Below are 27,726 nucleotides of genomic sequence, written 5' to 3'. Positions count from 1 at the left end.
AAGTGGGAGCAGGGAACCTGTGGCCTTCAAGATGTTGGATTACAGCTACCATCATCCCTTACCGTTGGCCATGCTGGCTTATTGGGATTGGAGTTCAAGAACTTCTGGGGGTCCACAGGTTCCTTACCCTGGAGTAAAGACGTGCTGCAGAGGTTTGCCTACATTGGTTGTATGGAATAGTTTTATATTTATGATTTTGTAAGTTACTTTGGGATTCCTGCTGGGATAGAAGAGTAGGGTAAGCATGATATAAATCGGAGATCCACAAATGTGCCCACCACCAATGTGCATTTCTGATTCTGGTGAGATTGCTGATCCTGGAGAAGGGCAGGGGAATGCCCTGCACCTTGCAAGAGGATCAAGACTCTCTCCCTCCCAGCTTAGAGATGAGAAGGAAGAGGGTAAAGACTTGCTCCCTCAGTTGCACTGGGTTTGGAAGCATATGGAACACCTTTGGACCTCAGCATGGTAACCCTCTCTTCCCCCTATGGAGACAGGCAGTCAGTTGCTACCACAAATTTTGGTTGGCTACCAAGGACCCTTGTGAATACTGTCAAACAAAATGCTGAAAGGAAACCAGTTTTCCAGGGATTTAAAAATATTTGCTGAAGATAATTAAATTATCCATGAAAATGAACAAATGTTGCCTTTGGGAAAAGGGTGCAAGTCTGATAAGAGCATCCTTGTTTTTGCACTAGCATTAACATTTCTATAATTTAGTGCAGTATTTGGGTATTGGATATCCTGCGTTCATCTCAAACTACCTTACCATTTTTTAAATTGAAGGCTTCTAAATCTCATTCCCTTCCACATTACTAGTTTGGCTGATTACAAAATTACATAATGTCAAGATTTAAAATGAAATTTATCCTTGAAAGTTACCAATAAGAGGAAGAATTGACCAGATATATGTCTGTTAGAGAAAATTAAATGCATTGTGATAATGTGACAGATTTAATGATTAATCACTATCTTTCAAAACTGCCTTTTTGAGGGCTGCCGTTTTAGTCTCTTTTATTCAAGCTTGTAGATATCTACTGCCAACTTCAGACTTCCATAATCCTACTTTCCTATGTATCTTTTCTTTAATGACTTCTTTCCTCCTTGATGATAAGGGGGAAATTCTGCTAGCTGGAGGCTTTCACAGGCAGTATGAATTCTTGTGATTTTCAAAAAGCTATGCAGATACCAGAGCATACAGATATGTACAGTCCTTTGCAAACTCAGCCTGAGGTCCATAAGGAAAATCTCTATATGTATGTTCGCTTCCTCCAAAAACTTTATGCTCCATGGTGGTTCCCCTTTAGAGAAGGCGGGGGGCAGTAAGACTTCCTGCCCCAGCCACACACTGTGAGGAATGTATTTGGGGAAAGTGCTCTTAAATCTTCCTTAAACGGCTTAGAGCTACTGGGGAGGGAAGTTGGGTTACTGACCTTCCATGCAGGGCATGTAGCTATTACTATGGGATTGAATGGACCTTGTGCCTGAAGTATGGGGTGGGCATTAAGCCTCTTACCCTTCGTCCCAATCAGCCACTTGAGCCTCATGTGGAGTAGAATTCTTATGGGGTATACTAGTGCTGCATGGGGATTCGGGAGTCTCAGGGAGCATTATGTAAAGGAACAAACCAGATGGGCCTGTTTAACCCCTTCTTCTCCTGCAGTCATGTACAATGAGGAAGCTAGCTATTGGGGAAACACTAAAGAACTTGAGCCATTTTTCTCACAGTTGAACAGCTGGAAGTCTAAAATGTTCCCAAGCAGCTGCATTCTCTATTAAGAACTGTAGTGGTGTGTTCAGGGGGTGGGCCTAGACCTTTTGCCCCAGCCATTCTACTCTGTGAGGAAGGAGATTGGAGGGAGATGTTCGTCACCATTGACCCTCTTGTTGGAAATGTTGGAAGTCCCTCTGGTGCTAAAAAGGAAAGTCTGCCGGGAACTCACTGGGGTAAATGTGCCTTTATTGATAGAAAAACCTGGAGACTGGAAATGGATTGGTGCAATTTCATTGACACTTCTGTGGTAAATAACTTTCAAGATATGCAGGCCTGCCTTCTGAAAAAGCCTCCACTGGCACCAGTGGAAACCTTAACTATTGGGCAGGTTCCCCACCCATGCTGTAAGCTTCTGGTAAAGACTTCCCTATAGCCTTCTAGGACAATTGTTGTTGTTAGTAATCTTGTTTGTTTAGTAAAGAAATGCTTTAGATACTTGACTAATATTTGAGACTGTCTGACCAGTCAACTGACAAGTTCTCTCCTGACCACTGAATACTACACCAGTGTGTTCATTGACCGCAATTATTTAAAGGTGTGAATAGGCCCTAATTAGCAAAGAAAAGTGTGAGCAAAATATTAAGATGGAGGGCAGATAGGCAGCCAGTCCTGCTTGGGTTCCATTTCATAATCCATGGAACCTCATGAAGACAAAAGCCAGCCATAAAGAGAATTACTAAAACATCTCAGGGAGTGTTGTAATTAGAATCTTTTGAGATATCCTTAAACCATTTCTCTGATAAAATGGCAAATCTCTGCATGTCTGTGTCCCTCTAGTAGCAGCTTCCTGTTGTTCTAAGTAAATCCTGTTTCAAGTTCCGTAGGGAACAAATATCCTTTTATAGCCCATATGTTGCAGCATCCATTTCCTTGTAGAATAGTCATTATGTAGGAGAATGCGTCCCAAATGACTATCTGAAATATGATTTCAGAGTTGCAGTTTTGTGTGGGAAATATTGATCTAATACATCACTTGTTTTATCCTTGCCCTAACCCCACTGTGTACTACTTTTGGAAGGTTTGTGTGTAGGCAAGTGTTTGTACCTTCCATATGACTCTTTCTATGAAATAATTGTTAAAATGATTGCTTTCATAGTCCATCCCTATCCATATAATCAAATCCAAATATATAGGTAATGGTGATATTTGATTATATATACTTATTTCTGTTCCTGAAGATGCTTTCTGATCATAACATGGACCTGTTTATTATTATTGTACTTTCCTTAGTGTATGAACGCTGGTTTTGTAAACCAGGGGTCCCCAACCTTTTTTTGGCTAATGGACACACTTATAACATTGAAAGTTTTGTAGTTGCCATCACAAAATAGCTGCCATAGGGCGTATAGTCAGTAACGAAACACCCATTTCACTGAAACAAATTCTGGGGAAATAAAGATGGCAACTGGAGCAAACACTTTGCTTTGAAGGGTCCATGATCTGCACCTGGTGTGGGAGCTGGAACTAGAGTTAGAGCTATTGCTGGGGCCTGGCTGGGGAGTACTAGAGCAACTGGACTTACTGGACTCAAAGGAAGCTGTTAACTGAGCAAAGGTCCAAGGGAGTTTAAGGGGTTTATATATACACTGCCAGCTCCTTCTCTCACTGATTCTTTGCTCACAGCTGGGTCTATTCCCTCTTCCTGGGAAGACTCTTTCTCCTGAGTAACTCCTTCCGAATAGACCCCTGACAATTGAGCCTTCTGGCAGTCAGATGGGCACTTGTCCAGCAATTCAGAGTTTCCCACCTGATCTGCTACTTTATTTGCTCTGCACATGCAGAGGACAAGGGAGGAGAGTTGGGGACTGAGGCTCAGGATAGGGTCAGAGGGGTTATTGAAGGAGCCCCAGTGAGGCATCCTGAGGCTGCTTTTGGTCTTCTACAGATTCTTCCAGATCTTCTGTGGGAAGGGGGGTTTCAGTGGAGTACCAGGAGCCTGGAGACTTCAGTGGAGTCTCCAGGTTCTGGGTCGGACAGGATCCTGACACTTTGCCAGGGAGCACTGTGGTGCTTGTGGGAGCTCCTTTCTGGCTTTCACTGGCTGGGTCAGACTATCTCAGCAACCAGTGTGGTAAAGTTGGGCCAGGGAAGCGTTGGTATAACCTGGGGCAGCCCTACATATAGTTCCATGGGGGAAAGGTAAAACTTAAAAAAAAAAACCCTGCCATTAACATGCCATGTCATGTTATATAACATGTGAGAAAGAAGAGTGGGGAAAACTGTTCCTATCCACCTGATGTTGAGGCTGGATTATTCAGCAGTTGGTTTGAGGCAAGACTTAACCCTAGAACTTGCTTTCAGCCCTGGAATATGTGAAGAGTGCTTTCTTTCATAGGACCACTTCACTTACAGATTATGTCAGTGAAAAATCCTGTGTTGATCTGCTTGTTCATAAAAATTATGTTTTTCCTTTGCTGTTGCCTCAAGAGGTTGGCGTTAAATTGCAGAAGTGCCCCTGATCTGATTTGGGGACTGAGCAGACTATTCTGCAAAGGTTTTGGAGGACTTAGGACAGTTGTTTATATCTTATTCCAATTTGTCATAGCAGAATGAGGTAATAGAGCAGATTGAAATACTTCAGCATGCAGGTCAATGATCACAGTGTTGAATGGTCCATTATGTTAGTGGCTTCCTGCAAACAGAAACAAAAATCAACATCATGTAATGCGTTATGCTAGAAAATATTTGCAAGGAGTGTTATATACAGGGTAGCAGTCAAGCGGTATGTCCCATGTGTAGCCTGTAGAGAGAGTCCATTGTACATCTCATTCCCACGTAATTCTGCAGTATGTGTAGATCTGCTTAAACCTACTTGTGTAGCCAGTGTGTGTTTGTACTTCATACTGCAAGGTTCATATGAGTAGTTAACGTAGGCTTCCACTTGACTTCTCTCCTCCCTTCCTTGGTTTGTATTCTATCCTGCTTACAGATCACATCTTGTTTGTTCTCTTCCCCCCCCCCCGCCCCCCAACCATTTGAAATGTCTTTTGTTCCATTTTTATAATTAGAAGGTAACTGTTTCAATGGACAGTCCTCATTTACAGTGATAACCAAAACTTCCCTTACCCTGCCAGTGTCTTAGTTTCTTATGATGGCATGTTGGGTGATAAGGAAATACAATCAGACAGCTGTCACTATGTCTCCTGGATCACCTGATTTGTATGGTCTTACACTTTAATGGTTTCTATATCTAGATAACTTTCTCATCTCTAAAATGCAGGAAGTAAACTTCCCACTACTGTAGACAGTTCACTTACATGGCCTGAAATATCAGCCTCAATTGTCTTTCTTACTACTTCATATCCAAGGACTCTGTAAGCTGCTCAAGCCGGCCTGTATTTGGTGTTGTGGTAGACTTTTCCTTTAAAGGGTAGCTTTCTGAAATATTGGTGCCTCTGAATATCCATCACTTTTTAAAAGTTAAATGTGGATATGACATACATGTTTAAATCCTGTATGAATCCTGTATGAAGGCAGCATTGGCTGCAGCTCTCTGTCAAGCATGCAGTGAGTGGCAAACACAGACTTACAGCTGTTTAATATGTGAATTATGCTGTTTTGTAAGAAGATATTTAAGGAAATGTAGGATAAGAAGCATAAACCCACTTGCATAGAATAGTGGCATTTGTATAGGTGTGCTGTTCAGACGCGTGGCCTACAGCACAAATAGTGTGTGGCAGTCTCTAAAATAGGTCCAAGAAATGGTTATTAGCTTCCAGGTTCAGTAACCATCAGCAAATAATCAGTCACATCTTCTAGATCTTGTGTAAGTCTGACATTTGTTGACCTTTTGAGCATTCACATTTCTGTGTACTTATGGCCATAGTATGTCTGTGGCACGTCAGCTGTTCTTCCTCTCCTCCTCCTCTAACAATACAGAACAAAATCATTATATGGCAAAGCTGTTGGTGGTGTCCCTGTGACAACTAGATGGATTGTGAGTCAAGAATCCCAGTGCATTAGTGCTATTCTCTGGAGGCTTTTGTGGATGAGCCTCTGTTGGTTTTATTCTTTGCCATCTGCAGGTTCCACATTCAATCCTGGATCTGCCTCCAGGGTCCTGGAATGGTGCACCTTCTGGACTAATTATGTCTGGTATTTGAACAGCAGTCTGCTGATTTTAAGAGCCAGCTATCCAGGCTTTTTTTTTTCAAACCTAGTTACTGTGTTTTATTTCTATCCACCTAAATAGTAGTCTATATTTCATGCTTCTTGACAGTGTACCTTACTGTAGGGGCTCTGCACAGTCAGATGGGGTCACTAGTCTGCCCTGTTGTTGCAGACACCTTTTGAGTATGGAAAATGCAGGAATGGCTTTTGTTACAATGTTATAAGTATTTATACCCATGTCATCTTGTGCTTGAGGCAGTTTAAGGCATAATTACAACTACAGTATCCCCTATTAAAAATGAAATTGCAAATAAGAGTAAAAACATCCCAAACCAGCAGCAAATAAAGTTTGACCTCTGCCCCAAATGCCTTCCTAAATGGAAAGCTTCTGTTGCAGCCCCTTCTGAAAAAGCCATCAGGGATGTGCTTTGGCAGATCTCCTGGAGGCTAATTTAAGAACCCTGACACTACCACTGGAAGAAGAGCTACCCCATGCTGTGTTTCTTCCTTGCCAACATGCAATGATAGAACACAGTGCAAGGCAACAGATGCTGATCTTAATTGTGGCAAGGGAGAGACTTATGGGGAGAAGTGACGGTTTGGGCATAAGAAAATTTCAAGCATGGTGCCCCCATGCCACTAATACCCAGTGTACACCCAAACTGATGAACTGGGGCGTATAGACCCCCAAACTAAGCTTGGGCCACCCCAACTCTTGGAGAGTGGCCTTTACGAGACGCTACAAGTCTGCATCTGGCTCCCACTTTTTCATGACTACCCAGTGTTTAAATGAACCCTGGGCAGCTGTGGCATGCAAATGGGACCTGTCTGTTAGTTCTCTTACTCTGGAGCACTGTTTTATTGCCTGTGTTTTATATTGTGTGTAAACAGTTTTATAAGCTGACATGAGCCTTGGAAAGGCAGCAGAGAAATATTTTATGTTGTTTCTGCTTGTCTGTATTTTGGCGAACTTCTTGTCCTGTTGAATCTCTTAAGCATACATCAGTGATTAACCCAGAAGAGCGCAACGTGCGTGAGCTTCCAATGTCAATTGTATCTCTCTATTGCCTTGTATGTTATGCAGTGTATGAAACACAATATTGGTAATTGTCAACAGATTGGCAAAGTGTATCATAAACAAATAATAAAAATAGCTTTGAGTAGGGTGTTTCCAGGTGACCATTGTCCTTTTTGTCATTGAGGCCTGTCTGAAAGCTTGCCAAGAATTGAAACTATTACTTGGCTTTGGTAAGGGTACATGGGAACTTTTTGGGTGTTCATAGCATTATGCCCATAATTTTTGCTTTACTTGAGCTACATGTTGGTAAATTACAATGAGTGTGTACGACTTCTAAGGAGCCAATAGTTTTAGCAAAATAGCTCCTCTTTAATTGTAAACTTGTAGAGCTGGAACATACTCTAAGCTGAAAACAGCTCAGACTGGTTTTCCAGGCTTTGCTAATACAGCAGTTCTAGCTGGGTATGGACAATGTCCTTGGTGTTCAGTGTAATGCCTGTCTGCCTAGCTTGTTTTCTAAGTACGTAGTTGCTACAACAGGGTTTCCTAGCAAGCAAAAACTTTGGTGGATAACTAAGGACCAACTCTGACTTTCTGGTACCTTTTTACGACATACATAGGGAAACAGAAAATAGTCACGAGCACAAGACTTTTTTACACTGCAGTGGTGATTCAGTCACACAAATCTTGGTCCATCAAACTCAGAACAAACAAAAGGGAAATGTGAAATGGTATAGCACCTACCACAATTCACTGCCTTATAATGTAGTGATTGCCATTAGGTTGTTGTTCAGTCGTTAAGTCGTGTCCGACTCTTCGTGACCCCATGGACCATAGCACGCCAGGCCTTCCTGTCCTCCGCTCTCTCCCGGAGTGTGCTCAAGTTCATATTCATTGCATCAGTGATACTATCTAGCCATCTCATCCTCTGCTGTCCCCTTCTCCTTTTGCCTTCAATCTTTCCCAGCATCAGGGTCTTTTCCAGGGAGTTTTCTCTTCGCATTAGGTGGCCAAAATATTTGAGCTTCAGCTTCAGTATCTGTCCTTCCAATGAGCACTCAGGGTTGATTTCCTTTAGGATGGACTGATTTGGCCTCCTTGCTGTCCAGGGGACTCATAAGAGTCTTCTCCAGCACCACAGTTCGAAAGCATCAATTCTTCGGCGCTCAGCCTTCCTTATAGTCCAGCTCTCACAGCCATACATTACTACTGGGAAAACCATAGCTTTGATTAGACGGACCTTTGTCGGCAAGGTGATGTCTCTGCTTCTTACTATGCTGTCTAGGTTTGCCATAGCTTTCCTCCCAAGGAGCAAGCGTCTTTTAATTTCATGGCTACAGTCACTGTCTGCAGTGATCTTGGAGCCCAAGAAAATAAAATCTGTCACTGCTTCCATTTCTTCCCCTTCTATATGCCAGGAAGTGATGGGGCCAGATGCCATGATCTTAATTTTTTTAATGTTGAGTTTCAAACCAGCTTTTGCACTCTCCACTTTCACCCTCAACAAGAGGCTCTTTAGATCCTCTTCGCTTTCTGCCATTAGGGTGGTATCATCTGCATATCGGAGGTTGTTGATAATTCTCCCAGCAATCTTAATTCCGACCTGTGATTCATCCAACCTGGCGTTTCTCATGATGTACTCTGCATATAAGTTAAATAAGCAGGGCGACAGTATTCAGCCTTGTCGTATTCCTTTCCCAATTTTGAACCACTCGGTTGTTCCATGTCTGGTTCTTACTGTTGCTTCTTGACCCTCGAACAGGTTTCTCAGAAGACAGGTAAGGTGGTCTGGTACTCCCATCTCTTTAAGAATTTGCCAAAGTTTGTTGTGATCTACACAATCTAGGCTTTAGCGTAGTCAATGAAGCAGAAATAGACGTTTTTCTGGAATTCTCTTGCTTTCTCCATGATCCAGCGAATGTTGGCGATTTGATCTCTAGTTCCTCTGCCTCTTCGAAACCCAGCTTGTACTTCCGGTAGTTCTCGGTTCACATACTGCTGAAGCCCAGGTTGTAGAATTCTGAACATAATCTTACTGGCATGTGAAATGAGCGCAATTGTGTGGTAGTTTGAACACTCTTTGGCATTGCCCTTCTTTGGAATTGGAATGTAAACTGACCTTTTCCAGTCTTGTGGCCACTGCTGAGTGTTCCAAATCTGTTGGCATATTGAGTGCAGCACTTTAACAGCATCATCTTTTAGGATTTTAAATAGCTCAGCTGGAATACTGTCATCTCCGCTAGCTTTGTTTTTAATAATGCTTCCTAAGGCCCACTTGGCTTCACTCTCTAGGATGTGCGGCTCAAGTTCAGTGATCACACTATCATGGCTGTCAGGGACATTAAGATCTTTCCTGTATAGTTCTTCTGTGTATTCTTTCCACCTCTTCTTAATCTCATCTGCTTCTGTTAGGTCCCTGCCTTTTTTGCCCTTTATCATGCCCGTCTTTGCACAAAATGTTCCCTTGAGATCTCTGATTTTCTGGAAGAGATCTCTAGTCTTTCCCATTCTATTGTTTTCTTCGATTTCTTTGCATTGTTCATTTAAGATGGCCGCCTTATCTCTCCTTGCTATTCTCTGGAACTCTGCATTCAGTTGGATATATTTTCCCCTTTCTCCCTTGCTTTTCACTTCCTTTCTTTCCTCAGCTACTTGTAAAGCCTCATCAGACAGCCACTTGGCTTTCTTGCATTTCTTTTTCTTTGGGATGGATAGAGTTGCTGCCTCCTGAACAGTGTTACCGACCTCCGTTCATAGTTCCACAGGCACTCTGTCTATCAGGTCTAATCCCTTAAATCTATTCGTCACCTCCACTGTATATTCATAAGGGATATGATTTAGGTCATACCTGAATGGTTTAGTGGTTTTCCCGACGTTCTTCAATTGAAGCCGAAATTTTGCAAGAAGCAGCTCATGATCTGAGCCACAGTCAGCTCCAGGTCTTGTTTTTCCTGACTGAATAGAGCTTCTCCATCTTTGGCTGCAAAGTACATAATCTCATTTCGATATTGACCATCTGGTGATGTCCATGTGTAGAGTCGCCTCTTGTGCTGTTGGAAAAGAGTGTTTGCTATGATCAGCGTGTTCTCTTGGCAAAACTCTATTAGCCCTTGTCCTGCTTCATTTTGTACACCAAGGCCATGCTTGCCTGTTATCCCGGTGATTTCTTGACTTCCTACCTTAGCATTCCAATCCCCTATGATGAACAGGACATCTTTTTTTGGTGTTAGTTCTAGAAGGTGTTGTAGGTCTTCATAGCTTCTTCGGGCTCAGTGGTTGGGGCATAGACTTGAATTACTGTGATGTTGAATGGTTTGCCTTGGATTCGTACTGAGATCATTCTATCATTTTTAAGATTGTACCCCAGTACTGTGTTTCCCACCCTTTTGTTGACTATGAGTGCTACTCCATTTCTTCTAAGGGATTCTTGCCCACAGTAGTAGATATAGTGGTCGCCTGAATTAAATTCGCCCATGCTTGTCCATTTTAGTTCGCTGATTCCCAAGATGTTGATGTTCAATCTTGCCATCTCATGTTTGACCACCTCCAGCTTACCTTGATTCATTGATCTGACATTCCAGGTTCCTAAACAATATTGTTCTTTACAGCATCGGATTTTCTTTTCACCACCAGACACATCCACAGCTGAGTGTCCTTTCGGGTTTGGCCCAGCTGCTTCACTCTTTCTGGCGCTACTTGGAAATACCCTCTGCTCTTCCCCAGTAGCATATTGGACACCTTCCGACCTGAGGGGCTCATCTTCCGGCGTCATATCTTTTAGCCTTGTGATACGTTCCATGGGGTTTTCTTGGCAAGAATACTGGAGTGGGTTGCCATTTCCTTCTCCAGTGGACCACATTTTGTCAGAACTCTCTGCCATGACCTGTCCGTCTTGGGTGGCCCTGCACGGCATAGCTTATGGCTTCACTGAGTTACGCAAGCCCCTTCGCCACAACAAGGCAGTGATCCATGAAGGGGCTCTAGTATAATAACTATCCCCAAAGCCTCTGTGCAATACTGCCATCTAGTGGCACAATCATGTTAGCTCTGCCTTGTTCACTTGAACATTGGCTCTCTTGTGTAATACATACTTAAGCATTTCATCTCTGCCCCACCTCATCAACTTGTTTAGACTAGCCTGATACTTTTAGAAGTGAACTCTTGATAGCAGTAAAGAAAGACTTACTGCTGAAGGAAATTTCTCCATTGTAATAGGATGTCAGGAGCGCCCTAGCTGCCTCTTGCAGTCCCCACCAATAGCCAACTCAGGACACAGACGACGAGGAATTCTTTCTGAGACTTTATTCCTTTATTACTTTATGACTCTCAGATACTAATCACTAGTGACAAAGCAAGGAACAGCACTGGGGAAAGATAGCTGAGTAGCCTAAGCTCCAGGTAAGGCAGTTGGTCCCCGTTTGAATGAGAATCACGGGAAGACCCTGAACTTATGGGCTAGGGAGAGATCCTCCCTCTTTCCCTTGGGTCCTCGGGACGCGACCGTTGTTTGCGTGCCAAATGAGCGCTATGCCTCCTTTCCGCGCCCTCCATCTGTTGTCGCTCCCTGCATCTGCGCCGAGCGTCCAGCAAGCCCCCCTCCAGCGCTCTCTCACTGCCAGGGTCACTATCTATCCCAGGGATGCTGGCAGGAGGAATCTCTGCCAGCTGCTGTGCTTGTGAGAGATGAGCAAGCTCCTCTCCCACGGATTGCTGTTCCTCCTCAGAATCAGAACTGCTCTGGGGCTCTGTTAGCTCAGTTTCCACCCTGACATAGGATTAAATGTATCATATGCAATCTTATAATTAAAATTGCAACTGTTTATAAAAGCCGAATGGGCTGTGACCTTGGAATACAAAGCTATAGCAGGAATAGATGGACTGGCTACCCAAATCAGGGACCTGGAGCAAGTATTCACAATAGAGCTGAATGGATTGGCACTGAGGGTGTTAAGAGCTTACTGTAAAATGGTGTCGTCTTTTCCAACCTGAATCTTTCATTCATATTTGAATTTTGGAAATAATTCACTCATGGTACTGTGAAGATTTCCCTAAAGTGACAAATGAGAGTGGAAGACGACATTGTAACCTCCCTGTAGCTTCAAGGTGCATAAGGCCAAACTAGACGGGACATTGTTTACATGATCACAATTAGTGTCTAGCGTTGCAAATTGAAATAGCTGCCAGAAGATCAGGATTGTGGCACATAGTAAGGCTTAATCTCTCTCCTCACACCATGATCCCAGTGAAAATCCCACCCACCCCCCAGGTGCTCTTAGTCATTGTTGTTAATAGAACCCTCCTTCCTGAGGTCAATAGAGGGGGGGGTCATCAGGACCGTGGTGTGAGGGGAGAGGGTTAAAATCCCTCCCCATGTGCCATGTTCCTGATCTCTTTCTCGCTCCTCTGCCAGCAAGACAGCCATTGGACAGCCATTTGTCAGGGATGCTCTGACTTGGATTCCTGCATTGAGCAGGGGGTTGGACTCGATGGCCTTGTAGGCCCCTTCCGACCCTACTATTCTATGATTCTATGATTCTATAAGAGTACATTAGAAAAAAGTTGCAGTTGCACAATTAACATGTCTAGTTTTGGCCCTTGGTTTCCATAATGGTGGTTGAAATACTGTGGCTTTTAAAAAGTTGGCAACCTGACTACCTCAAACTGCTGGCACCTATGAACTTGAAATATTCACCTCTGTGCTGGCTGCTGCTGAATTAGCAGGGAGTTTTTCCTGGTGCTGACATTCTATCTGCCACAGCAAGGATTTTTAGCCACTGTTCTGATTATATGTGGTGGCCTTAGAAATATACCTTCCAACAAGGGGGGAGAATATAAAGTCTGTGTGAAATCTTCAATAGGTTCCATACAATTTGGTCTTTGCCATTTGAATTTAACTAGGAAAAATTTATGTGTACTTAGTGTAGTTTGCAATATGCTTTCTAGGTGGAATTTTGCTGAGCTAGTGTTCTGTGCAAAAGCCCAATTTTGTACATGCAGACTGTGACATGATGGCCCATTGAAATGTAACTGCATTGAAACTTACGTGTGCGGTTCTGGCAACTTTCATTATACCGCCTAAGACTGTTATTTCATTGAGATGACTTTCTCATGGTTAAGTTTTCAGGTATTTTGCAACTATAAATTAGGCAAACAGCTACTTTGAGTCTCAGAGCCATGTTTTCATGGCAGTCATAAAAACACACTACTTAAAATGCATTGGTGCGGCTATTTAGTTATTGTGATTAAATGTATCGTGAGTTTAAAAATGCAGGCCTGTATTTGTTCACTCCCTCTTTCAGAGTGGTCATTGTGTGAATAGGAGTGGCAGTATGTCTACCCATTCTTGTTTGCCCCCTCCCTGTTACAAATGTATCTTCTGAAGCTAGGGATTTCATAACCTTGTTGCTCTTGTGTATTAATATACACTAGTTGCTTTTTTTCTATGCATAAAATCTGTTAGACCATGCTGGCAGAGAAAGTTTTAATAGAACTGGCAACGTAAACATAGATTTTTTTTTAAAAAAAAAAAATTTACATTCAGTGAATATGTGAAGAGCGTATTAATTCTTGAGGGAGTTTGCCAGTGTATATTTGCAACTTGTAAAATCAGTATTGAAGTTTACTGGCAGCTAGCTGCCCAGAACTTTACAGAAGCACAGACTGTTCCTGGGCTGAACGGTAGCAGTCTGTAAGATAGGAAGTAAACGTTCATCATCAGTTGGTAGTCCGTAGCTCATAATTTTGGGAACTGAGCTAATTATAGACCAGTGATGGGCAACCTTTTGAGCTTGGTGTGTCAAAATTCGCCAAAAAACCGAGCATAACTCGGGTGGTGTGTCACTTCGAGAAAAAAACCATAATTTCGTGATATTTATAGTTTAAATAACAAAAATGTATAATTGTAATATATAACTGTATTTAATAAACCAAAAACTAATTATTTAACTTACCTGCTTAGTGACTTCTTTGTTCATCTGTCAGTCCGTTTCTTTTGTTGGTCTTGATATTATTTAACTTGTGTGGGGTGCCGTGAACTAAGATAAGTGAGGGGGAGGGGGAATTCTTTAACTAACCTGCCTATTAGTGACTTTTTTTGTTGCTGAATTTCATTGGCTAAACCTTCAATTGAAGGTTGGTATTTTGTACACTTCAAGCCCAAGCAAGCACTACTAACTTCATCTGTCAATCTGTTTCTTTAACACTGAGAATAAGGTCTCACAACGCTGAGAATAAGGTCTCACAAAAGTACGTAGAGGGAAAAATTGTGAGTAAAGCCATTGCTATATTTTTCAGGGTGCTAAAAGTGTCTGGTAATCGGTTCCAGGCACGCCAAATTTCCTGTTCGTAGTGGCACTCCTCTTGATTCTCCAAGCGGTACCTTTCCAGATTCTCAAGCTTTGACCTCAAGTCGATAAACACCTAAGCCCAGATGCTGTCTTGAAATTCTGCAAGTTGCATCTCCAAATCATCAATTTGCATCCATTGGAAACCATTTAATTCCAAACTACTGTAGACTACTACATCAGGATACTTAATTATTTTTATGGTCTGTTCTAGGCTTCTAAATTGATTAAATCTATCACTGAACTGGTCAAGTAACGAGTCTAAAACATGCTGGTACTTTATATGCAAGGGTTCCATTTCATTTTGTACAGCTGCACTGGCCTTCTCAAAATACTTTGTTACTCGAGGAAAATACTTATAATTTTTAGTTTCTACATCTCGCTTGAAAATTTTAAGTTTACTTTCAAAAGCTTTTATGTACCCAAACATAACGTCAATACTTTTGCCAAAACCTTGTAACTTTAAGTTCAGTTCGTTAATACGAACAGAGAGATCTATAAAAAGTATCAGGGTGTTGACCCACTTATCATCATTGAGCTGAGAAAAGTTTCCCAGATCCTTATCCTCCAGAAATACCTTAATTTCTTCAAAGCACTCCACAAAGCGCTCAAGAACTTTGCCTCGGCTCAGCCATCTTACATTATTGTACATCAGCAGTCCACTGTAGGTGGAATCAACTTCCAGTAAAAGTGCAGAAAATTCTTGCTTGTGAAGGGGGTGAGCAGCTATTAAATTAACTATTTTTGTAACAACTGACATTAAGTCGTTTAAGTCCGTGAATCCTGCCTTGGCACATAAAACCTCCTGATGGATAATACAATGAAAAGGCACAATCGGATGTCCAATAGCTTCCGTAAACAATTTGACAAATCTGACTTTTTTCCCCACCATGGTTGGTTCCCCATCTGTCGTCACTGACACAACTTTAGAGATATCAGTGCTTAGGTCATGGAATGTTTGTATAACAACCTTACATATTTCGCTTCCTGATGTACTTGTTGGCACTGATACTAACTTTATCAACTCTTCTCTCATTGTGAGACCATCAGAATATCGACCAATAATGGCCAACTGAGCATGTGATGTGACATCAGTAGTTTCATCAAGAGAGATCGAAAAATATTTACAATTACTTATGTCTCTCTTTAATTGATGTTGTACGTTTGTGTTCAGTCTCATTATTTGGTCTTTTATGATATTTCTACTGAGTGGTAACTCAGATATTCTCTTAATAATTGCATCTTTATTGTGCATATCGTGAAATAGAACTGGTGCACATCTTAGGAGAGTTTCTTTAATAACTTCTCCCTCAGTGAGTGCTTTTCCATGCTGAGCTATGGAGTGAGCAATGCTCAGACTTGCAGATGTTAAATTTGTAGAGCCTTTTATAAATTTAAGGATGGAATTAGATTGGCTGTTATAAAGGTGTAGCTGCCTGGAAATGTATTCCTTCCTTTCATCCTCACTTTTTTTCAAGAGCTGGGAATGATTAGTTTCAAAATGTCTATTTATATTCCACGTTCTGCTTACTACCGTTTCAGTACATAGAATGCAAAATGATCTGCCATTTTTTTCTATAATGCTATACATCTTGGTCCATGTCTCTTGAAAGGGTCGGCTACTGCTACTACCACTTCCTTTACTTAACCTTGTTTTTTTTTTGGGGGGGGGTTCTCCATCTGGGGGCCAGTGACAGAAGATAGAATTATAGATAGCCTGTTAGCCCTGCAGGCAATTAGGGGTTAACTAGCCTAACTGACCACAAGATGGCACATGTAACTGTCTTTTAGGAAAGGGCAGGGTTAATAAGCAGAAATAGGGGTTAATAAGGATGCACAACAGTAATAGTGGCGATATGGAGTCTGCACTATGCTGCAAAATAGCGTTCCTTATATAAATTAAGATGGCTGCCGCTATTTCTAATGGCAGGAAACGGCACCCATAGCACAGGCCCTCGCCTCTCCCAGCCTCCCCCTCACTTATCTCAGTAATGATGGTCAATTAGAAATCCACGACACCCCAGAACAGTAGATTGGATGATGGTTGCTGTGGTTATGTGGTTGCTGGTAATGGCGATCACAGGGCCCCCAGAGATGCGTCCCCCGCGGCATTCTGCTGCTCCCTGCTCCGCCGGCCGGAAGTGAGGTCAAAGATCCCCTAACGGCCTAACCGGAAATCCCAGAACTAGACGCTGTGTGCCGGAGTTCTGTTGTTTTGGCCTACAGACCTCCGGCACAGAGTGTCTACACTACACGACAGCAAATGTTTCATCCTCGGCTACTGCACCTGGCCGTGCAGTAGCCGAGGATGAAACGTCCTTCTCGGCATGCGGCCCCATACTTCTCGGCATGCGGCTGCGTGCGGCCACGTGTCATTGAAAATGGCTATGCGTGTCAGTGCTGTCACGTGTGTCATAGGTTCGCCATCATGGTTATAGACACTAAGTAGTCAAAGGGCATCAATAGGAGTGTCCTAGCCAGAACACATCCTAAATTATCCTGGTGAGATATAGAATGGAGTATCCAGTGGCTGGGATTGTATCCCAGAGCTGTTTCCAGCAAGGCTTTTATCCTGCAATCGTCATGCCTCAAACACGGAATTTTACAGGGGCTCCAAACAATATCATCTTCCACTTATATATAGCCTTCTCATGTTTTCCCACTGCTTCCATCTTTTTTTCTTACCAGGAAAAATCAATTAAGGAAGAAAAGACAGAATAGGTGCACAGTATCTTTTGGATGGTAGCACTAGGAGCCCTCCATTTGGAAGCACTCTTAAAGGTGTGGTGTGTCTTCTTTGGTAGTGTCACTGGATCAGTCTTAAGAGATCATAAGTATTAAAGTTCAGGTTTTGAACCAAACTGTTGATAACTTAAAGTTGGACTGCTTGCCTTTTAAATCTTCAATTTTTATGTAAACCTGGCTGACTTGGTAGCCAGTGTCCATGCAAACAAAGATCCAGAAATGTTTAAGATTATTAAAAGAAGTAGTCTTTGAGCTTGTGTGGAGCAGAACCAGTTGCCAGCAGTTTCCTGTTTGAAGTTTGCACTAATTAATATGCAAATTTAACATTGGGAGGAGCAGGAAGGGAGGTGACCAGCTGAGACCTTATTAACACAGTATCCAAGTCTCCAAGGTTATTGAAACAGATGTGTGGCAGGGAAATGAGAGTTCTGTTTCAATATTTAGCACAGCCTTCCCCAACCTAGTGCCTTCCCAGGCTTTGGACTACAACTTTCATGGTCAGTGATTCTGAGAAATGTGGTACAGAACATCTGGAGGGCACCAGGCTGCCTACCCTTGATCTGGAGGGTATCACATTGGGGAATGCTGCTATAGAATATATATAAAATATTTTTCTATACTTTCTAAGTAGCAAGGCTGCCTAGTTCAGAAAGCATAACTCTTTACCTGAATGTACCTTTGATATGCCAATAAGACTGTCACTTACTGTTAAGCTAGCTTCAACATTAATATATAGTATGAATTGCTTTTGTGACATGGTTTCTGCTTTTTTTATGTGGATCTGGAATTGCATATATGTCGGCATGCATACATACCAAACCTGTAACATCCACACACAAAAAGGCTGTACTGCACAGATCTTGGCCACAATCAGATGCATGAGCTTCAAAACACACAGATCAGGCTAGGCTGAGATCCATGTGCCAAGGATTTGCTAACAGGTTCTCTGGGAATTTCCCAGTGCTTGATCTAGAACTGAATACTTGGTCTTGCCCTCTGCAAAATGGGAGAGCTGGATCAAATACTCTGCACTCAAAAAATCTTATAAAGTATATGTGTTAATTATTACATTACTAAAAACACAACATTGCTACTAAATATGGTGCTGTAATTATGTGTGACTAGAACGAGGTCAGGTTTGCAAAAATAACTCATCATTCTTCACTCCCCATCACCTAAATGCCTGTGTTGCAGAGAACCAAATGTTGCTATTTGTCTGTTTATCATCCTTTTTCACTTCCAAATTGCTTGTTAACATAAGCTTCAATATATGTATAAAAACATCTCAACATTTGGTACTGTGACAGCTTCTTATGGTTAGGAATGTTACTAAGCCTAAATACATGGAACTAGAATAATTGCACATTCTTCCCTGTTTTCCCTTTTGATGATTTTTCCTTTTAGATTATAAGCTTCTCTGGGTAGGGATCTGTCCCCTTATACTCCAGAAAGCTCTGTAAACTTGTGGCACTACATTAATAAATAGTGATGCCCCATATGCATAATAATGATGCCCATATGCCAGTTTTTTGTGTGGTCACAACTCTATTGTTTCATTACAGGAATTGACTATAAGACCACAACAATCCTGTTAGATGGCAGAAGGGTGAAATTGGAGCTCTGGTAAGTTTGTATTGCTAAAATCACCAAATGTATTGGAATGGCTACCTGACCATAGAGAGAGATCTTGGATTCATAAGGATGATGTGCCTGTTAGCTTAGAAATAACTACTTTGGTTATCTGGATGTACTCATGAATATCTGTGTCATATTTCACACTAAGCAACATTATCACAGAATGTGGAACAGGCTCCTAATCCCTTCCCTGTCTTACATGGTCTGGCTTCCCAAGCAGTCCGTCCTTTTCCCTGTTGCTATTGTTTTGTTGTTAATATGCACCTAAAAGCAATAATAAAACATAAGCAAATATTATGTTTTATGCTATACATAACGTTGCAATAACAAAACATTGCCCACAAGATGCATGAGGAAAAGGAAGGAAAGACGGTGAGGGAAGAGACGCTAAGTCACTTCCCCACTCTTCAGTTTGTTGGTCATGGGTGTCTTATTCCTCTGGGCCAGTTTTATGTATTGCCATACATCTAGCCCTATGGCCTGAGGGTAGTGGTTCTTTAAATGTCTCCCCTGGACTTGCTGGCTTTCACTTAGTGTCTATTTTAAGGTCATTGATTTTTGGTTGTCTTCTTGGGGATAGTCTTCTGCACAAGCAGGATGGTGTGTGAACGTGGAGTTGCAATGTCTCTGCTATAATAACTTCCACTGTCTCTTACATGGCAAAGTGTAGTTCCCGGGTAATGCTAGTTGCTGTGGTAGAGGCGACATGAGCTCCTAGTTTGTGTGTTATGCTGCTTGTGCAAACAGAACACTCCATAGGCAATACACTGTGTCCCTATGTAAAGAGTTTGCTAAAATATGGCCCTTTGAATTATGCAGTAATGTGTGAACTGTTTAGAAACTTAGTTCCTCTGACTTCATTGCACAGAAAATCTGATCTCTCTGGGAAATCTGATATGTGGAAATGAGGGTGATGAGGCTTCCAGCTGCTTATTCTGTGCCCCTCCCAGGTCACTGAGCTCAGCAGGGCCCAAGGAACTGCAACATGCTCTGTGGCTAACCTGACCGCAGCTTGCACTTCAGTAGGCAGTTGCTTAGGTCAGCACAGCACTCTGCATAACATCACAGATGTCTGGTGATGCCCCTTGGTGTGCAGTAATGTTTAAATAGATTCAAAGGCATGACTTAAACTGACACAGGCTCTGAGGCAGCTGGTATCCTTAAGGCACCCTGCATCTTATTTACTACAGATCACGTTGTACTCCCCAAACACAGTTGTGAAAATCGCATGGTGTTCTGTTGGCCTCTGGAGTAGTAATTGAATGTTGGACCCAAATGTGTCTTCTCCAGCCAGAAACAGATGACTTGTTTTGTAGCAGCTTTTTAAATAAACAACTGAGAACTCTCTGTACTGCTGGGCAGTACTGAAGGACTGCTTCCAACATTTTGTGTGTGTGTGTGTGTGTGTGCACGCGCGCGTGTGTGTGTGTGTTTAGGGGAGGCATGGGTGGAGGGGAGACCACCAGTTTGACCTATGCATTAAGATGGCCTTGCAAATAAATCTTGGGTTTTGTGTGCTGGTAACATTCTGAGCCCACATGCCCATGTATACCAATAATTTCTGGCACATCCACATCTGAAAGAGAATTCATTGTTGTCCAGTTAACAAAACCTTCCTTAAGTGCACATCTGGAATCAATTTGCATTTCCCATAGAATAGTATGTAAGTGTATGAATGGCTATTTACCTTTCCTGATTGTACAAAGTAGCTATTGCATTTTAAAAGGCACTGTACTGTCTGTGATCATGTTCACATTCACAACAACTTTGTTTATAATCCACTTTTCTGCTTACAGTGGGCACATCCAAAGTGGCTTACAACAATGGTAAACATACACACAGCAAAAAAAAAATACGATATACAGTTTTAAAATATCAGAGTAGTGATATTTTAAAGCATAGCAAAATGTTACCAAACAAGCTAACACCCAGACTCCTCCAGAGCAAAAAGGGTTTCACTGCTCTGAGAAGGTGCAGGAGGGAGTGGGCCAGGTGAGTTTCCCAGAGCAGTGATCCTAAAGCCCAGGAATGGTGATGGAAAAGCCCTCCATACCCACCTGTCTAATCACCAAAGGCAAGGCAGAGCAGGTCCATTATCTTAGAATGGACAGGCTTATTGGGGCAGGATAAGGTCTTTCCTGGTCTCAGGCTGTTTTCTTATGTAGGGTGCTATGGTTATTAATTAATTTATTTCATTACTATACTGCCCAATAGCCGAAGCTCTTTGGGCAGTTCACAAAAATTTTACTGTGTACTTTTTGGTTTTAATAATACAAAAATATAAAAGCATTAAATTAAATGGTATTAGATAGGGGAAATGTGGCTGAGCAGTAATGACTTGACCAAAATCAACCAGTGAATCCATGGCAGAGTTGGGATTTAAATCCTTGCCTCCTGCATCTAACTCTACTGCATCATATTGGTGGTCCTATAGTTGAGTGAAGTCAAGTCCTATCACTAATAGCAGGAAGACAGACACCAATAAGCACTTAATATATGTGCTTTCTTGTGTCACTAGCCACCCATCTACATGTCCCAGAAATAGAATAGGAAGCGAGTACAGCTATGGTAACTTTGCACACAGTGTATGCCTGCTGGAGGACTTAAGCAGGATTTTACGCACAGATCTATTGCCACCTTCAAAATATTCAAAGGGAGGAAGGCCAGGGTTGAGCAAGGTCCAGAGATGTTTGCTGTAGCACATTGATCTGCATCAATTAATAGAGTGATGATAATGAGCTAGGATGTAGCTTGGAATGTGGATGTTCTGGGTTGATAAAAGGGCTAGAAAATTGTTAAAAGTTCTTAGAGGTTAACATCAAATCTCTATGTTCCTGGGCAGTCAAGGCATATGGGATATCTTTTGCACACAGTCGATTGGTGCTTAATAACATGAATTGTAAAATGTTGTGTGTATTATGCGGGAAAAAACACTTATGGGTTCTGTGCACAAGAATGATGTAGGGGACATGTCTGGGGCTGAAATAAAGGAGAGAAGCTAAAGCAGGCTTCTTAGGCATGGGGTGGGAGAGTACACCTAACACAAATCTCTTGAAATCTTTCTGTATATGAAGCACATCACCCTTGGGGAGAAATAGAGCTTAATGAAGCAGTCATCAGCAAGTGGAAAGTATCATCCAGAGTATAATGTGGTTCCAATTTTAACCAGTGGCTCACTAAATCATCAAGAACCTGTGGGGGAATGGAATGGTGAGGTCTGAATGCCTCCTATATTTTGATCTTTGTTTCAGGGATACATCTGGCCAGGGGAGGTTCTGTACCATTTTCCGGTCGTACTCCAGAGGAGCTCAGGTGAGTACTGCCAGCAATGCTACTTGGGTTCTGTTACTACTTTCCAGTGAAATAAATGTATGCACAAAGTTGCCATTTGTTATAATTGCTTATCAGTTTGTTAATGTCTGGAAGTGCATGGAAAAGACTGGAGGAGTCTGTGATTGTATCTGGGGTGGTTCCCACAATACATCCATATTGGCTTAGGTTGCAGTGTAGGATGATGGCAATGCTGAAACCAAATAGAATTTCCACTTCTCTTAGATTAGATGACTCCTCCCACTTCCAGGCTGATTTCTGAAAATGGGACTCACCTTGTGATCTGTTTAGATGTCTGAAAAATATATGCAGAATCTGGTATTTAGTCTTTGAAATATAGTGTGAAGTATGAGACTATCTTTTGCTTATTCAGTTTTGAGCTTGTGACTGAAACACCAGCTTTCTGAAATAGTCATTTTTTAATTTGTGTTTTGTTTTATGAAACATTCATTTCATTAGCGTAGCAAGTAAGGTCTCACCAACCTATTTATATGGCAAGGTTTCATTTAGCACTCTGACTTGTAAGCAGAAGATGCATTCCTAGGAGGGGACGGGAAGGAAACCTTCAGTGTTCAGTGCACAGGGTTCATAATCACAAGACCAGAAACAGGCAGAATACTTTGAAAGTGGCATGCATTTTGTAGCATAAGGTAGAAGTGAATTGCTTGAGCAGAAGGAAAAATGGAAGAATGAAGTGGGCTAAAGTAGGAGTTAACATATTGGGAGCATCTGCAGATAAGTCAGAATTGCTGACTTATCCTGGTTTATTGTGAATGAGCAATGTGCTGGTGTATGCAATTTGTTTGTTCCCAATTCATGCAAGGGGGAAAACAAGCCAAAAATGGAAAGCTTGCTTTGACATCTGTTCCAGTTTCTTGGTATGTTGCTAAATAAGCCAGGCTGATGAGCCAGAAATAAACTAGTGTTTGCTCTTGGCTCACAAATCCTGGCTTGTTTTGGAGCAACAAACCAGGAGCCTGGGTTTGGACATCATGCAATGCTTTCGATTTCTGGTTTGTTTTACCTGCTCACTGCTCTTTTACTGTAAATCAAGATAAGCCAGCATTTTTGGCTATTGTTACGTGCAAACATGGCCCTTGAAAAAGCAGGCAAAACTTTTAAAGGACTGGAAATTGAGCAAACTCCGTGGAACTCTCAAGGTGAAACTTAACGGCTGGTCATAAATTACACAGAAGCAGGGGAAAACGTGGAAGTGAAGTAATTTGTGTTTACTTCACAAACCTTTCCACTTTTGTTGTAACATGGGAAGTGGGACTTGCTGATGATCACCTGTGGAGTGACTATGAGCTCCAGATGCATCAGCATCTTCTTTCTCTTTTAATCCCTGGTAAATTAGGGAGTCAGTAGAGATTCCAGAAAAGTTTCTCTAATTCTTTCTGCCAGTTTGCTGAAATGATAGATCTAGCCTTCTAAGCTTCTAGCTGATTCTTAGATTATTTTGTTGACCTAGCTAAGAGAATTATGAATGTTCACTTAGTGACAATCACTACTCAAAGGCTAAACTTCTTTATCTCCCCCCTCCTCCCCCTTTTGGCTAGCGGTTCACCGCTAATGATAGGCAAAACTTACCAGATAATATGCTTCTGACCTTGCACTCTTACCTGTGGAGGACAGTGTAACACAATCAGGCAGTTCATATAGGTAAAATGTGACTGAAAAATAAGCTGCTTGTTGAATTGAACTCTGTACTTCAGCGCCCAATATCCAGAGTTCTGATGCTGCTTATCCAGCTTTGTGAATATGAGAGTGCATCTGTCATGTTACACTAACAAGTGGTGATGGATGCTCAGCTAACAGCAGCGGGGGATCTGCACATCATGGATGTGCAGCTGAGAAGTGGGCAGGTATTCCTGTGTGCTCCCAATTTCTATTGGTAGTGTTTCTGCCAACTGCTGAAGAGCATGGAGGGCTTTTGGCCTTCTTCCTCTTGGTAGGGAGCATATTGAGAGAGCTTCTAAAGCTGCATGCTCTAGATCAGTGGTGGCACCCTGTTTGGCAAGTTGGCCACACTGGGAGTCGGGAGATCTGAGTTCTAGTCCCCACTCGGCCGTGGAAGCTCACTCGGTGACTTTGGGCCAGTCACAGACTCTCAGCCCAACCCACCTCAGAGGGTTGTTATTGTGAGGATAAAATGGAGAAGGAGGACTATGTACGCTGCCCTGGGTTCCTTAAGGAGGAAAAAAGGCGGGATATAAATGTAATTAATTAATTAATTAATTAATAAGGGGCAAATACTATACTACTGATGTGCTGTAATATATGTGAAACACCTCTGTACTTTGTGGTGGCGATCCTCTCTCTAGTCTCCTGAGCTTGGCAGTAGTTCAGATCAGTTCTTATGCCATAGCCCAGATTACAGATGCTGCTGTCCAGGTATGTCACAAACTATCACTGCTGTGCCACTCATGTTGCCCGTACAGCAGGTTGGCCTTCCATGTGCTAGATTCCTAGAGAACAGCTCTCTACATCAGCACTTTGCTCTCCTCCAAGGCAAGATGATTCAGGTAGTGACAGCTACATGGCAAGGGTGAGGCCACTCAACTCTTGCCCTTGAAGTGGTAAAACATTTAAGTGAGGGGAAAACCATAGACAAAAATAATGTAGTGTGCTCATACACTTGTTGAGGATACCCTAAATGGTTTATCTAAAGCTCAGTGCATGCCCTAAATCTACCAGTTCTTGGCCCAGCTTGATAATTGCAAGCATCTTTGCTTTTGCTTTGGAGCAGAGCATACCTTTTCCCAGCAGACTCCTTTTCCACATGCACACCTTCAAAAAAAATCCCAGGAAGCTGTGGATGTTATTCCATTGCCCATTAGTGTGACTTGATAATGCTGCTCTTTAACAGCATACCTTTACAGGTATTGTTTTAACTTGAAAGTCATGCATTAAGTGTTCTGTCCCACACAGGGAATCCTCTTGGTATATGACATCACCAATCGCTGGTCTTTTGACGGAATAGACCGATGGATCAAGGAAATAGATGAGGTAAGAATGGCGGAGACCACACTGGACTGCTGTGAATCTGAGCTTTTTTATGTTGATTTACAACAAATCTGATCAGGATGTAGCAGAACTCTTTTGGTTTCCTGCTAGAATGTTGCCTTACTGTTGAAGCAAATCTTGCCAACTAGGTGCTGTTACAGCCTACTGCAAGCTGAAATGCTTCTATCGTAAAACCTGGCATTATGATGAAACACCAAAGCAAAAAGGCAGGTCTGACATTGTCAGGAAAGTGGGTTTCCATAGAAACATGTTTATATCCAAAAGGGTGGTAAGGCCTCCCCTTGGTGAGGAAGGGGTTGCAGTCCCTGCTTGAAAAATAGGGAGCCTCCTGCTTTCCACTTTCAGACCTAATTTTCACTGAGGTGGTGAACCCCTATCTGGGCTGTTCCACTTCAGACTGCAGCTGGGGGCTTACATGAGTGAATGTTCATCCATACTTCTCCAAATCCCTGCACTAAGAAAACTGGCCTGTAAGGGTGAAAGCTAGGTTGCAATCCTTCACCATAATGTACCCATATTTTGTATGCAGGGGTATAAATATATATTTAATATAGTGGAGTAATCACTCATTTAAGCTGTAACCTGCAGTCTGAAGTGGGACAGGGTTACTACCTCTGAAAGAACTAGGCCTAAAACAGTTGACAGTTTTTAGGAAGTGATATCTGTTTGCCAAGCCTTAAGAGGAAAGGGTGCTAGTAGTGCCCTTCAGATGAGAGTGTAGAAGGGATGGAAACCATGGCTAGACATTGGGACTTGCCTTAATTGAAAGCTAGGCCAGCTTCTAACCTGCATTTCCTTCTTGGGAAAATTCAGTGATGAGTTAGGCTTGTACAACATCCAGACAACAGCTTCCTAAATTGGGCTCTGTGCAGTGTCAAGGTAAGAGCATTGAACCCTGCCTGAATTGCCAGTGCCTTTTTCTGCACAGGCAAGGACAAATGGGCACTTTCCCCCACCATGTGGGTGAGCCCCACCACCTCCCATCCCTGCTGCTGTCCCCATCTTGGAGGTGGTGGCAGGAATGCCCAGCAGTGGGGGTTGGGACTTGGTCACATGTGGGAACAAGCAGGTACTCACCTATACAGGCAGATCCCAACCGCAGCTGCCAGCAAAGGAAAAAGGGATTGATTTCAAGGGGCAGGGTCATGTCCCCCTGACATCATCCAGTCTGTGGGTGGGGGGCAATCTGCCCCCCCAAAAAACAGTTCTGCACCCTGTTCTACAGGATGCCAGATGTGGGTGCCTTGGCAGAAAGGCAGTATATACATGCATTAAATAAGACAATAAACATGCATGCTGCACAGCCCACACTGGTCTTCACCCATCCCTGTTAGGCAAGTGGACCAGTTGGGGAACTGAATTAAAATACTCAAGACCATCAGGGATGTATAGGTCAGAAGTCCTGAATGGACCCACTTTGCTCCCCAAATGAGAAGTGTTAGAATATGAGCACAGTTTGGCATGGAAATGCAAATGTTCTTAAAGATGTGCTATGTTCTCTTAAAGCATGCCCCTGGTGTGCCCCGCATCTTGGTTGGCAACCGGCTTCATCTGGCCTTCAAGCGGCAGGTGCCAACGGAGCAGGCCCGGTCCTACGCGGAGAAAAATTGCATGACATTTTTTGAGGTCAGCCCGTTGTGCAACTTTAATGTGATTGAGTCCTTCACGGAGCTGTCTCGGATTGTGTTGATGAGGCATGGCATGGAGAAGATCTGGAGGCCTAACAGAGGTGAGTGAGCTCCTATTCTTGCCATGTTGTCAAGGGCTCCTTGGAGGGCTCTCAGTCTAATCCAGTAGCCAAGTCCAGACACAGACAAAGGAATGATTTTCAAAGCTTTATTCTTCTTTTACAACTTAACAGCTGTCTACAGGTAGCAACTAGATCTGAGCAGCAGCATCCCTATGTCCTAAGTTAGAACAGGGCATAGGGATGCTGCTGCTCAGATCTAGTTGCTTCCTGTAGAGCTGTAAAGTTGTAAAGAAGAATAAAGCTTTAAAAGAATCCCTTTGTCTGGACTTGGCTACTGGATTAGACTGAGAGCCCTCCAAGGAGCCCTTGACACATGTGAAAGGCGGGTGTAGATGTACCAGCTATCCATTACTTTTCTAGGATTTTGGGACTAGGGCACATGGCTATGTCGTTGTTGCTTCTTGAATGCAGATACAGAAACTTTACCCAATGTAATGGATGATTTCTGTCATGGAAGTTACTGTGAGTCAACTAACTGAATAACAATTTGCTCCTGTTAGTACAAACATGGAGGCAATTCTCACCTTGCCAAAACGTATCCAGCTCTTTGTTAATATTGGAGGTACAAACATGGTTCCATATTCCTTGAGCCTTCTTCCCTAATCGGTAGAGATCGGTCCTTTGCCACTTTCTTTTCCCCACTGATTCCTGTGATTTGCTTGTAATTGCTTTATGCTGTTCTCCTAGAGTTGGCTCCAATCTAAAATCTTGATTTGGGGTTCCATATTTCGGAACAGTTGACCTCTTGTCCTCTTTCTTGTATACAGCTTCACTCTGAGCAAATTGGGCTAATCTATATAGCTCCTATGACTGTGAAAATAGGCTTGAAAGTGCATGGGTGTTGCTTAATGAAATCTTAGGAGCTGGCAAGGGTATGAATTAGCTTTCAAGAAGGCTGAATTAAGTGAAATTGCATATCTTTGTTAGAAAAATAACAATTTAAGATTTTTACAGTGTAAGCTGGACAGACTTTGATGACCGCATTTGGGCAATC

At 42.5% G+C, this 27,726-nt stretch overlaps 1 protein-coding gene across 7 annotated transcripts in view; it reads left to right on the top strand.

The window, feature by feature from the left end:
- RAB40C (RAB40C, member RAS oncogene family) overlaps window positions 1-27,726 on the top strand; it is a 54,642-nt gene that overhangs the window by 12,963 nt on the left and 13,953 nt on the right. For 4 of the 7 annotated variants that reach the window (XM_084818764.1, XM_084818765.1, XM_084818763.1 and 1 more), the window contains 4 exons: window positions 18,553-18,613; window positions 21,877-21,937; window positions 24,887-24,964; window positions 26,489-26,711. In XM_084818764.1, the coding sequence (XP_084674890.1) occupies window positions 18,553-18,613; window positions 21,877-21,937; window positions 24,887-24,964; window positions 26,489-26,711 (423 nt within the window). Of the gene's footprint in view, window positions 1-18,552; window positions 21,938-24,886; window positions 24,965-26,488; window positions 26,712-27,726 lie in introns of all 7 variants that reach the window. The other 3 variants (XM_084818767.1, XM_084818766.1, XM_084818768.1) reach the window with 1 other exon arrangement.

Source organism: Heloderma suspectum, chromosome 12 (assembly GCF_057233095.1).
Source record: "Heloderma suspectum isolate Gila_16-S chromosome 12, 16-S_ref, whole genome shotgun sequence".
NCBI classification, from domain to species: domain Eukaryota; kingdom Metazoa; phylum Chordata; class Lepidosauria; order Squamata; family Helodermatidae; genus Heloderma; species Heloderma suspectum.
This window is presented reverse-complemented; position numbering and strand designations above follow the sequence as displayed.